Genomic DNA, 13896 nt, shown 5'->3' with positions numbered 1-13896 from the left:
GCCGGTGAGTGTATATATCATATATAATACAGTACAATATCATACAATATAACATATATCATATCATATCATATATAATACAGTACAATATCATACAATATAACATATATCATATCATATACAGTACAATATCATACAATATAACATATCATATATCATACAGTACAATATCATACAATATAACATATATCATATCATATATCATACAGTACAATATCATACAATATAACATATCATATCATATATAATACAGTACAATATCATACAACATAACATATATCATATCATATATCATTCAGTACAATATCATACAATATAACATATATCATATCATGTCATACAGTACAATATCATACAATATAACATATATCATATCATATATCATACAGTACAATATCATACAATATAACATATATCATATCATACAGTACAATATCATACAATATAACATATATATCATATATCATACAGTACAATACAACATATATCATATATCATACAGTACAATATCATACAATATAACATATATATCATATATCATACAGTACAATACAACATATATCATATATCATACAGTACAATACAACATATATCATATCATATATCATACAGTACAATATAACATATCATATAATACAGTACAACATATATCATATATCATACAGTACAATATAACATATATCATATAATACAGTACAATATAACATATATCATATCATATCATACAGTACAATATAACATATATCATATAATACAGTACAATATAACATATATCATATCATATAATACAGAACAATATAACATATATCATATAATACGGTACAATATAACATATATCATATAATACGGATACACTATAACATATATCATATCATATAATACAATATAAATGTCAGACAACAGCTGGTGTGCAGCGTCATGTTAAGTGTTGTGCGTTGCCAGAAGCAGAAATCTGTGACAGCATCAGAATCACACTTTACACTCAAAAGCAGAAAAGTAAAAAACGAGCCGAATGCCGGGGTCATGACTGGCTCCAGGTCTCACCGTGAAGACATGATCCTGGGGAAATACCAGACGAGTTATATGTGACCACAGCTTCTTATTCCGAGATGTCAGCACTGAGCTAAAGGGGGGGGGGCCTTTTATACAAAACTACACACTCCCTTCTTATGGCTCCAGTCTCCATGGAAACAGAGCTCACGGAACTGTACCTTTAGAAACCCACCAGGCGGTGGTTAATGCCCCCAAAACTCCGGTCTCACTCACTTCCCCGGTGCATCCGGATACACGTCACTCGCCCCTTCGTCATTCCGGGATAGCGGGACCGCCGCGAGGCCCTGGGAAGCGCGTGCGCCCAGAAGCGTGAGGGAGGCGATATGCCGAAGCGTGCGCGTCCCAAAGGAGGGGGATAGTGTGACGTGCTCGGATAGCGAGACTCGCTAGCCCTTGGCTAACGGGTCGGACCCCAAATGTAGAGAATTCGGGGGGCAGCCCGGGAACCGCCGCAGCCGGGATGTGAACCCGGATCTCCTGCACTACGGGCGACAAGGTTAAGCAGTCGACTAAAGGGTCCGACCCATTAGCCAAGGGCTAGCAAGAGTCTACTTATTCAGGATTGTTATATATATATGTATGTATATATATATGTGTGTGTGTGTGTGTGTGTGATATAGTCAAAGAACAGAACAGCAACAAAAAAGGCAAACCCAAAAGGTCAGTGGTTCCTCCGTGTTGAAAGGGGCAGGGTCTGGGTCTGTAGTGTTAACAGATACACACCAACAATCACACATGTATGGACGAGCTTCACTGAAGTGACCTTCGTGATTCATCTGACAGCTGCATTTGAACTGAATCTAGTGGCCGGACGATGACCTGGGATGACACCAAATCTGGGGTCAAGGTCGGGGTCTTTTTAGGTGCTGGTGGCAAACACCAAACAGAAAATCCATGTCATTCTTGATAAAAACTGCTTCCTGCCGCTAGGTCGATCACTGAGAAGCACACCTGCCAAAAAACCGAATTCAGTCTGACCAAGCAGGATGGACAACCCTGCCAGCCACAGAGGAAGGAAGGAAGGACACCAGGGGACAATAAGAGGAAGCACATTCAGGACTTCTGGGATCATCTTGTCCTCTCAGAAACTCTCCACCTGAACACAAACCCAGACCAATCCATTTTCCACTGGGGGGCGCAAGAGAACAGGCGAGAGAGGGTGAAGAAGAGGAGGAGGGAGTGACAGTGCGAGAACCGATTTTATTCTAGAAGAATTTAGGGTTCCCGGCGGATAAACCAGATCTCGTTCCGTCGGCAGGAAACTCCAGGGTTCTCGTACACAGCCACCATGTACCTGTCGCGGTGAAGGCTGTCAACGTCGCCGAGGATTTCCCAGAGCTGGTTGATTTGGTGGGTGATCGTCTCCTCAGTGGTGGTACCAAAGAATGGCCTAAAAAAGCAAACCAGAAACAGTCAGAATCCAGTCAGAACCGGTTTCACTTCTGGGGATGAAGTCAAAACAGACAAACATTCAACACTTTCTTTTCCAGCGACTTACATCAGCAGCAGCGAGACCCGATTCACATCCCCGTATTGAACGTGGAACCTAACTGCCGTTGTTTCCAGGAATTGTGGGTAACGTAGTTCTTTGGCAACATGAAATACTAATTGTCACGGTTGTGTGGGCTGGGCCATCAAGGCTCACCTGTTCCCCATCCCCTGATCAGTATTTCTGTTCCCCATTTACCTGAGTAACCCTGATTGCCCCATGATTGCCCCATCCACCTGATTGCCCCTGCTTCACTCACCTTGTTCCCCTTTCTCTAATTGGCTTTTCTGTTCCTGCTCTGCTCACCTGCGCCCTATCTCTCTGATTGGCTGTCCGGTGTTATATATCCCCCCCCCCCCCCGGTTGCCCCGGTGCTTCGTTGGCTCATCACACACACATAGTGACTTCTGGTAGTGGGATGCACCATGTCTTGTCTCTAGCCTTTCTTGCTGCCTGAATCCATGTTGATAAAACCCTCGTCCTAGCCCAGTCGGTCTCCACTGTGGGCATCTGGGTCCTCTTCCTGCTCCGGCCGGGACACGACTGAATTCTCTCTGCTTTAATAATACCACCGAAGTGAAATATGTACATCAAACCCTCTCAAAAATCACTGACCTTAACTCAGATCTTAACCAAATCAAGCCATTGTTCTTCTCCAACACAAACAAGTGCCTTGTCAACCATGAAGAAGAAGGTGGCGTCATCGTGTTGCTAAGGCAACAGCAAATATGACGTAAGTAATTAAACGAGAATCACAGCATCATTACTTTATTCGAGTAGTTTTCTGTCTGTTTGTTGTAGCTTCCTTAAACACATAAGATGCGATGTGAAGCCACTCGGTCTCGTTACCAAGGTAACGGCGATGCCAGATGTAACGAGTCTTACACATATCTAGTCTGGCTGGTGTGTGTGTTAGAATGTGAGGCATTATTCATCCATCCATCCATTATCCAAACCGCTTATCCTGCTCTCAGGGTGGCGGGGATGCTGGAGCCTATCTCAGCAGTCATTGGGCGGCAGGCGGGGAGACACCCTGGACAGGCCGCCAGGCCATCACACACACACACACACACACACACACACATACATTCACACCTTGGGACAGTTTAGTACGGCCGATTCACCTGACCTACATGTCTTTGGACTGTGGGAGGAAACCCACATGCAAACTCCACACAGAGGACAACCCGGGATGACCCCCAAGGTTGGACTACCCCGGGGCTCAAACCCAGGACTTCTTACTGTGAGGCGACCATGCTAACCACTGCGCCACCGTGCCGCCCCACTTCTGCTTGATTTATTCATTTTAATGGATTGTAACGAGCTTTGAGTGGCTGCTGCAGCTAGAAAAGTGCTGTGTAAAGTGCAGTTCAAGTATGTAGGTTTTCAGATGGGTAGCAGAGAGACAGGAAAGAGGAAGTTCCATAGAGAGCTCTTACAGATATATTTCCTTGTCCTACTTACATCATTCACAAATATATTCCTAAAAGAGTATATTATATATTCCTAAACTGGCAACTTCATTAGAATGTAGCTTCAGAAGTTAGTCAGAAAATATTCAAGTTCTTGAGATTCCTCCGATACATGTGGAGTCACCAGCCGCTTCTTTTCACCTGACAGTGAGGAGTTTCACCAGAGGCACATAGCGCGTGGGAGGATCATGCTATTCCTCCCAGTTCCCCCTCCCACCTGAACAGGCGCCCCGACCGACCAGAGGAGGTGCCAGTGCAGCGACCAGGACACATACCCACATCCATCTTCTCACCCGCAGACACGGCCAATTGTGTCTGTAGGGATGCCCGACCAAGCCGGAGGTAACACGGGGATTCGAACCGGCGATCCCCGTGTTGGTAGGCAACGGAATAGACCGCCACGCTACCCAAACGCCCCCTAAAGAAACTTCTTGAGGTTTCTTCTTAAGGTTGAGCGAATCTGACCACAGACTCTTCGGAGGTGCTGTAGTATTTCTGACCCAATGGTACAGAACAGTTTTCAGATGGCAGCAAAAGTGCAGTACTGACAACACTTCAATGTTTCATACCACCACATAGTATAAAATATACCAGCTGGCTCACAGGCCTCAGGGTGAAACCTGGGCCTGTGTCAGACATCCTAGATGGAGAAGGTCCTTACCGGGCAATGACCCGGAATGGGTCCCTGTAGACTATGGTGATGTCGGGGTCCACAGGCTGGGGTGGGGTGCTCTGGAACTCAGCAGGCAGGTAGAACGCAGTCAGGACATGCTTCTCAAAGGTCTTGCCGTCCTCCGTTATGTGGATGTTGTTCATGACAGGGATGGTCATCCCCAGGTGGCGCCCTGTGGAGACAGGCAGGGAGTGGGGACTTCAGATGACACCAGACTGGGAGCAAAGGTCTCTAGGATCGAACCCACCGAGCCAAACAAGTCCTAGGAGTTAATCTCATCCACCTGTCATGACAGTGGCCTAGACTCACAAGTCAGCCTCTAAATGATTTGCTCAACGGGAGATTGAGGACATTCTCCCAGCTTTCGTTGCTAAAGCTAAGAAAAACCTGCATTTGCAGAACCAATCCAGAGCCTTTAGGGCGGCCCCTCATACTGGGGCGGACATGCAGAAGGGGTGCGCTTGTGGTAAAATATATACATCATTTGAAAACAAACACAATCAATACTCTAACGTGGCTCGGGACATCCATTTTCAGTGTTTTATTGAGCTCTCCGTCTTGCGAATTGATTCGCTATATCTCCAGGTTGTTCCACTCGGAGGAGGATAGCGGAGGCATCTTTCCTGTAAGGCGTGTCCTACATTTCCGAAGCAGTCGGCGTAGGTTTGTTAGTGGCCTGTCATTACCTGATCTGTTGCCCATCTGCAGACTACCACATGCCTCCTCCGACACATGTGGAGTCGTCAGCCGCTTCTTTTCACCTGACAGTGAGGAGTTTCACCAGGGGGATGTAGCACGTGGGAGGATCACGCTATTCCCCCCCAGTTCCCCCTCCCGCCCGATCAGGTGCCCCAACCAACCAGAGGGGGCGCTAGTGTAGAGCCCAGGACACATACCCACATTTGGCTTCCCACCCGCAGTCACGGCCAATTGTGTCTGTAGGGATGCCCAACCAAGCCGGAGGTAACACAGGGATTCGAACTGGCGATCCCCGTGTTGGTAGGCAACAGAATAGACCGCCACGTGGCCCGGATGCCCCCGGATCAGAGAGTTAAACAACATCTGAGCTCTATCAACAAATAAATAACTGGAATGTGACACAATTTAGTGACATTTACAGACAGACGTGTGAAGGAGAAGGGGCCAAGACAGAGGTGGGTGCTACAAGGGAGGGGGAGGAGCTAAACGGGAAGAGCGGGGAGGGGCTCTTCGCACCTGCAGAGTTCTCCTTGCAGATGAAGCGCATCAGTTTCATGAAGCCCAGAGAAATACTCTGCTCATAAAGCTCCGCCTCCTTGGTGACACACGCCCAGTTCCCCGCCGGGTACACCCGCTCCTCGTACAGCACCTCCCCCATCTGAAACACACACAGCAACAAGTACACTGGATATGATATCTAGAGTACTTTAAGTTCATAAGCAGATAACGGATGCCACTGAGAGAGGAAGGGTTGTGGACAGTGAATCTTGAAGTCAGACCTTCTCATGGCGGTTTATCAGGACGGAATGAATCTGTTCCCTCTGGTGGTTCCGCCGGGTCATCTCCTGGATCGGACCGGTCATCTCTGTGGAGATAAAACACAGACCACTGTTCAGATTTAACCCTTGAACCACGATGCAGACCAGCAGACTCAACTGGTCTTCTCACGGTGGCGTACAGCGTCTGAGAAACACCAGTGTTCCCAGTCCGACACCAGCAACACTACTGGTTTGGCTTTACAAGGTGAAAGAGTATTTTACTGCTACAACTGACCGCTAGCTTAGGTGAACTCTCCTTCCTCTCTCTCTCTGTCGGAGTGCATGCTGGGAGCGGAAGACAGGGCGAGTGAGTGTGCCTTTCAGCATGATATTCTCTGTTTTACAGCCAAGATGGACTGGAACGCTTCTCCTTCCTTACATGTGAAACAGGTTTTCTTCACTTGGCCGAGATGCTGAAGCAACACACAGCTGTAATGTGCACTTCACCGATGAGGAGAACGGCAACACGGTTTCTTCTCAGCAAAAGAAGACTGAATCTGAATCTGGTCACATTTTGGATCTGGTCACTTAGATGATGATGAAACGTTTCTGTCAATAAACCGTGTGTCCAGATGAACTGATTCAACCTTCTGTGATATGAAATATTATGACTAGTGAATATGACTAGTACATATCATAATGTGAGTAGTAAATATCACAGTATAAGTAATACATATCAGTAGGTGTTACTGAGTGGTATTGATTCAAACAAAGGAAATGAGTCAGATTTCTCCATTTACAAACACAGGTGCTGGACCGGCTGACTGGTTCTGTTGTAGCTTCTCAGTAAACTAAACAGCCATCACTGGAAACTGATTCCTCCTGAAGAACTGTCAGTCACTCCCTTCCCAGCTTGTCTTGTTCGTTTTTATTGGTTGTTGTTAGTCACATGACTGAAAACTATCCAGCAGGAGTCAGGTAGAAATGATGCACTTCCTGTTCAGATGGCGAGTGTGGTTGGTGGACAAGCCCCGCCCCCCTTACCTTGTGGAACAGACACCTGATGGGTGCTGGCTACCGCCTGCCAGTGGTTGAACAGTCTCTCCCCCTCCACCTCTTCCATTGGCTCAGGGTTGTCAGTGATCTCATCATCCAGCTGCTCGTCCTCCAAACCGTCAAGGTCTTCCAAGGAGATGAGCGCCATCGCTACCACTTTGTGAAGGCCAAACCTTTAGTCGGAGGAAGCTAAAGTCAGAAGACAGGAGAGGAGACTGGTTTGAGTTTAAATGCAGAAACATGAAGCATCTTCTAAACACAAATAAAAACATCTATCTGGAAGCCACCAAATCCACTGGAGACTTGTTGGATTCTGGACTAGCTCCAGAGGACTGGAAGAGGTCTGTTCTCTTTACAGATAGCCATGTTAGTGTCTCTGACGTAATATTAATGAACATGGACACGTCAACATCTGATGATGCAAAGACATGAAGTGTACCCCCTGACCCAGAGACCACCTAGGAAGACAAACTGGGAACCGCCCAGTTTTCCTACTATGTTTTCTTAATTTCCACTCCTGGTACTGGTCCCGTACCAGACTAAAGCCATGCTAGGCTAGTGGCCAGCTACATAAAACACAAACAATCAGATTAAAATTATCCATCCATCCATCAATTATCTGAACCGCTTATCCTGCTCTCAGGGTCACGGAGATGCTGGAGCCTATTCCAGCAGTCACTGGGCGGCAGGCGGGGAGACACCCTGGACAGGCCGCCAGGCCATCTTTGCTTAATATTCCAATTTCAACTTGGTGTGCGATATAACCACTGACATCAAACACTGAAAAAAATGTGCAAATAACACGCCACTTTGCCAGATATAGAAGGAGAGCAACAAATGGACTGATGACTGACCCCGGAGGTACACTGCACCAGAGGAAAAAATGATGCGGCAGTACCAAGCTATACAATGAACATCCTATGTGACAAATTCCAATTCAGATTCCATCTCAGACTCCGCTTGTTAACCAAATTGCTGTAACTGAATCTACTGTTAGCTTTGGCTGCTCCCGTTAGGGGGCGCCACAGTGGATCATCCGTTTCCATCTCTTCCTGTCCTCTGCATCTTCCTCTGTCACACCAGCCACCTGCATGTCCTCCCTCACCACATCCATAAACCTCCTCTTTGGCCTTCCTCTTCTCCTCTTCCCTGGCAGCTCCATATTCAGCATCCTTCTCCCAATATACCCAGCATCTCTCCTCCACACATGTCCAAACCATCTCACTCTTGTCTCTCTGGCTTTGTCTCCAAACCGTCCAACCTGAGCTGTCCCTCTAATATACTCGTTCCTAATCCTGTCCTTCTTCATCTCTCACAATTAAAATCTTATCATCTTCACCTCTGCCACCTCCAGGTCCTCCTCCTGTCTTTTCATCGATCAGTGCCACTGTCTCCAAACCATACAACATAGCTGGTCTCACTACCATCTTGTAAACCTTCCCTTTATCTCTTGCTGGTACCCTTCTGTCACAAATCACTCCTGACACTCTTCTCCACCCTGCCTGCAGTCTCTTCTTCACCTCTCTCCTGTACTCCCCGCTACTTTGAACAGTTGACCCCAAGTATTTAAACTAACACACCTTCATCGCCTCCACTCCTTGCATCCTCACCATTCCACTGTCCTCCCTCTCATTCATGCATATGTATTCCATCTTGTTCCTACTGACTTTCATTCCTCTTCTCTCCAGTGCATACCTCCACCTCTCCAGGCTCTCCTCCACCTGCACCCTACTCTCACTACAGATCACAATGTCATCCGCAAACATCATAGTCCACGGAGACTCCTGCCTGATCTCGTCCGTCAGATACAGATACATGTGAAGGCTTACTCATCGTGTTGAACCTAAAATCTGGTTTAGAAAGTGGTCTGTGATTCTGAGGTGAATCTGGACCTGGCCTGGATGCTGCTGCATTGCATTGTGGTCACTTTAGTCCTTGTCCACACTTCTTTTGCTCATCAGCATCATCTTGTTTTTTTCCTCTGACTGCAGGTTTAAACGTATGGCTTTGTAAGAAAACAATGATGTGCTTTAGTATTGTGATGCTATCGTTCAAAAATAATAACACTGTACGGATTCCTCTGATGACAGAGAGGTTTCCCCACTGACACAGCGGCCGGGGAAAGGGGGAGAAATCCCACATTAAACAGGCCCTGGTTAAGTGGGGTTATCCTAACTGGGGGTTTGTCAAAGCCAAGAAGACGCACAAACAGTGCACCAGCCAATCAGAGAGGAGAAGGACAACAGCTGTCTAAGTGTAAGCCAGTGGTGATTCTGTATGTGGTGGGAGTCTTGGAACAGTTGAGATGCGTATTTTCCAAACACCACATCTCAGTTACTTTCAACCCCCAAAATATGCTACACTAGAAGTTGGTCCACTCCAAGGATTGGGTCCCCGGCACAAACAGAGCAATATAGTGTAGCTGTTAAGTGCCAGGAGGATTGCTGTGACTTGTACACTGGGGAAACTAAACAGATGCTGGCCAAGAGGATGACCCAACACAGGATATCTAACACATCAGACCAGGACTCTACAGTCTACACCATCTACAGACCAGGACTCCACAGTCTACACCATCTACAGACCAGGACTCCACAGTCTACACCATCTACAGACCAGGACTCCACAGTCTACACCATCTACAGACCAGGACTCCACAGTCTACACCATCTACAGGCCAGGACTCCACAGTCTGCACCATCCACAGACCAGGACTCCACAGTCTACACCATCTACAGACCAGGACTCCACAGTCTAGACCAGGGATAGACGACATGGTCCAGAAAGGTCCGGTGTGGGTGCAGGTCTTTGTTCCAACCAAGCAGTTACACACCTGATTCTATTGGTCAACCAATAGTCTTTGCAAAGGACCTTGATTTGTAGACTCAAGTGTGTAACTCTTTGGTTGGAACAAGGACCTGCACCCACACCAGACCTTTCTGGATCATGTTGCCTATCCCTGGTCTACACCATCTACAGGCCAGTGGCCACTCTTTCAAGGATGAGGATGTGCACATCCTTGATAGGGAGGAACACTGGTTTGAATGGGGAGTCAAAGAGGCCATCTATGTGAAGAGGGAACGACCATCCCTGAACCGAGGGGGTCTAAGAGTACATCTGTCACCATCTTACATCCCAGATAACAGACACATTTGGGCCTAATCTGGGGCACTTTTGGTACTTACGGTTCAGTTACAGCACTGGCAAGTGTTGTGTAGGCCAGACATGATCCAAATGTCATGAACCAGGCTTGACTTGGGTTACAGCACATACTATGTGGGCCAGATGTGGCCCAAGTGTGGCTGCCTCAACTCAGCCACACTCACCCTGAGTGAACGCCGTAATTCGAGGCCAAATATGGGCCGTAAGGTAACTGCAGATATGGGCCATATTTGGGCTAAAGATTCTTTGCTATCTGGGATCTTACTGCGATTGCAACTATTCCCCAATCCTCTGTGAATAGTACACGTTGAAACCGTAGTTAATGGTCACACCCATATTTGCATATGAAACTGGTCGTTGGTTTGGGTCGTTATGCCACTGTATTCTTTATAAGGGTGGGGACACCTGCAGTCACTGTATTGTTTATAAGGGTGGGATACCTGCAGTCACTGTATTGTTTATAAGGGTGGGGTACCTGCAGTCACTGTATTGTTTATAAGGGTGGGGGTACCTGCAGTCACTGTATTGTTTATAAGGGTGGGGTACCTGCAGTCACTGTATTCTTTATAAGGGTGGGGACACCTGCAGTCACTGTATTGTTTATAAGGGTGGGGACACCTGCAGTCACTGTATTGTTTATAAGGGTGGGGGTACCTGCAGTCACTGTATTGTTTATAAGGGTGGGGTACCTGCAGTCAGGTGAGACTGAAGAGGCCACTTAGATGATGATGAAACGTTTCTCTAAATAAACGTTGTGTCCAGATGAACTGATTCAACCTTCTATTCTCTTTCTTCAATCAAAAACTCAACCGCTGTAGGAAGAGGTTACACACATCACACAAACACTGAACAAAAAAATCTGATGGGAAAATCATTTATCACCAACCCTTTCTTTTTTAATCTCAGTTGGGTCAATTCTACATGTCTTTGGACTGTGGGAGGAAACCGGAGAACCTGGAGGAAACCCACGCAGACTATGGGGAGAACATGCAAAGTCCACACAGAGGACAATCTGAGACAACCTGTGGGGTTGGACTACCCCGGGGCTCGAACCCAGGACCTTCTTGCATAACACAGACATCTACACACATTTTGTGCCATTCTGTCCAACGGTTGGCACATACATGACAGTACTGCTGGAATGACTTGGACCCAAACCAAAGGTACTCTGAGCATGTCAGGAGCATGCTAACAATACACAAAACGTGTTGTCACACAAACACCGTGTTAATGCCCGCTTTGCCTCCCAACCACAGGTGGCGCTGCAGCTGCGAGCTCAGGAGAACGTCTGAACATGTAACCTCAGATGAACTTTCTAACATTACAGCTGTGTAACTGTATAATTTTGTCACTTTTCCAGGATCTCGTGACTATTTCCCAGGATATCCAGGTGTTTTCGATGACTGGGGAAACTAGTCCAAACATTTCCAGGATTTCCTGGTTTTCCAGGAAGCACGGGACCCCTGAGTAAGGGGGGGGGGGGCGGGTATTGAACATTTCCCACCTTTCAGTTCAGATGTTTGATTTTCATGCGTGGCGCTCATCCATCTAAGCGGCTTCTCTTGATCTCACGCTAGATCTCACGCCTGTCTTGATAACGCGGCCGCGCAGCGCCACACCGGAAACGACGCGGTCGGGCCGCTTCACGGCGGAAATGATAACGCGGACGTACAAACAATTTGTCACGTGTGATATTGGGCCGTACAAACAAAATTGACGACGTTTTCAGTCGCGAGCGTGGTGCGCGACGCCTCTGCGCGCGCGGAAATGGCGCAGCCGCAGAAGACGAGGAGCTCCCAAACATAAGTAGGTCACCGGGCGGCCGGAGCTCAGGAGCCCCGAAAAACAAACCTTTTACCCCAAATAATGTAGAACACACTCGCGCTGCGTTTCACAACAACTGGGTTTTGATAAAAGTTGATGTGGACGATCAAAAACCCCCCTCGTGTTTACACAGCCACTCCTCCGCCTCTCTTCCGGTTTGAGCCGCTGTCCGTCAATAACAAATAAACAAATCAAACCGGCGACCACCGGGCGGTAAATACAGTCACCGATCGATACACACACACGCCGCTAACCAGCGCCGGGATCGGTTAGGAGAGTCCCGCGGTTCTTACCGGGGAGGGAGGATCTGCTGCGTCTCGGTGCCGCACAGTCAGGAGCGGAGCGCGCACAACGCCGGACTCGGTCATGTGATCCGCGCGCGCGCGCGCGCGCACGAAAGAGACCCCCTTCTGCAGGAGGAAGACCCCATTAACGCTACAGAACTGACGTGTGTGGAGCGGGATGGGTGCTTTTGAATTCGTTTGAAAAAAAGTAAACCAAAATAAGTGAAATGGTTTGTTGCCCTGGACGGTTGTATCCCCAGGTCCGCTTTTCAGGACTCCCTTATGGACACTCCACTGATACGTGCAGCTGTTTGCAGACCCACGAATATCAATAAATGTGCTGCTGGGGGGGGGGGCGAGGACTATGGGACTGGCTGTTAGTGCTCCAGTTGGTTGTGTTATACATGTTTGTTCGGGTGTTCTGTTCACGTTGGGCAGGGCCGTGTTGTTTTGGGGGTTCGACTCGGACTGGTGGAGAGCTGTTTCTGACTGACCTTTGGACCGTGACTTAGACTGACGTCACTGTGACGTTCTCGTGTGTAATACAAATGGGCAGACGGTTTAAAAGTGTTTAAAAGTCAATGTCATAAAATTAACAGGCATGAAATGTACCAACAAACACATAAGAAAAGTGCTTTACGACTATAATAAGATGTCACCCAGAGGGAAACTTTCTGGACTTCACAACTGGATGGCATAAAATGGCGTGAGGCTTGGTTGTGCCCATTTCAATTCTGTATCTCAAATAAAATTAGAGAAATCCATTTTAAAAATTTACCCAACATCTATCCATGAAACGCATTAATTTCAAATGTACTGACACAGATCTTAATTGCACCTTTCGTGGCGCTGAGCCAGAAACGGTTCTGCATTTGTTTTGTCACTGCCCCTCCTCATCTGTGTTTTGGAGTGACGTAGAGAATTCTATACTTCACAAGACTGGACAGTCTATAATAATTATGCCTAAAGACATTATTACTACATTTGAATGTGAAAATAAATCTTTAAATTGCATGACGAATCTTATAATTGCACTTGGTACATTTCACATACATAAAGCCAGGTTCTCTAGGTCCCTCCCAAACCTTGGTGCTTTTCTGGTTGAGTTCAATATGTATATAGACACACTGGCCCTTATGACGAATAAAACAAGTGAACGCACACTGTCATATTATAAGGAAATATTTTCTGTAGCCTCTGATTAAGTTTCATTACTTTATTTAGGTTATTGTTTATCATGCTCTCCGCGAGAGCAAACTCTCTCTCCTCTGTCCTGATACTCCTGGACCTGTCAGCTGCGACACAGTGAACCACCAGATCCTCCCCTCTACTCTCGAGGGGCTGGGTGTCGCAGGTTCTCCACTCTCAATGTTTGCATCCTACCTGACGGGTCGCTTCTATCAGGTGACATGGAAGGGATCTGTGT

General features: G+C 47.0%; 1 protein-coding gene across 2 annotated transcripts; it reads right to left on the bottom strand.

Annotated features, from left to right (window-relative positions):
- Positions 1–602: 602 nt before the first annotated feature.
- On the bottom strand, positions 603–12546 carry soul4 (heme-binding protein soul4). 2 transcript variants are annotated; one of them, XM_056280262.1, is made up of 6 exons: positions 12480–12546; positions 7189–7389; positions 6166–6251; positions 5903–6044; positions 4676–4859; positions 603–2443 (listed from the first exon to the last, which is right to left on the bottom strand). In XM_056280262.1, exons 2-6 carry the CDS (start codon positions 7346–7348, stop codon positions 2269–2271), a joined length of 747 nt encoding a protein of 248 aa, XP_056136237.1. In that variant the 5' UTR covers positions 7349–7389; positions 12480–12546; the 3' UTR covers positions 603–2268. The 2 variants fall into 2 exon arrangements, with proteins under 2 accessions (XP_056136237.1, XP_056136238.1); XM_056280263.1 differs by lacking the exon at positions 12480–12546 and adding an exon at positions 8781–8797.
- Positions 12547–13896: the final 1350 nt, after the last annotated feature.

Source organism: Lampris incognitus, chromosome 5, assembly GCF_029633865.1.
Source record: "Lampris incognitus isolate fLamInc1 chromosome 5, fLamInc1.hap2, whole genome shotgun sequence".
Taxonomy (NCBI): Eukaryota; Metazoa; Chordata; class Actinopteri; order Lampriformes; family Lampridae; genus Lampris; species Lampris incognitus.
The sequence above is the reverse complement of the archived record's forward strand: the minus strand, read 5'-3'. Positions and strand labels throughout refer to the sequence as shown.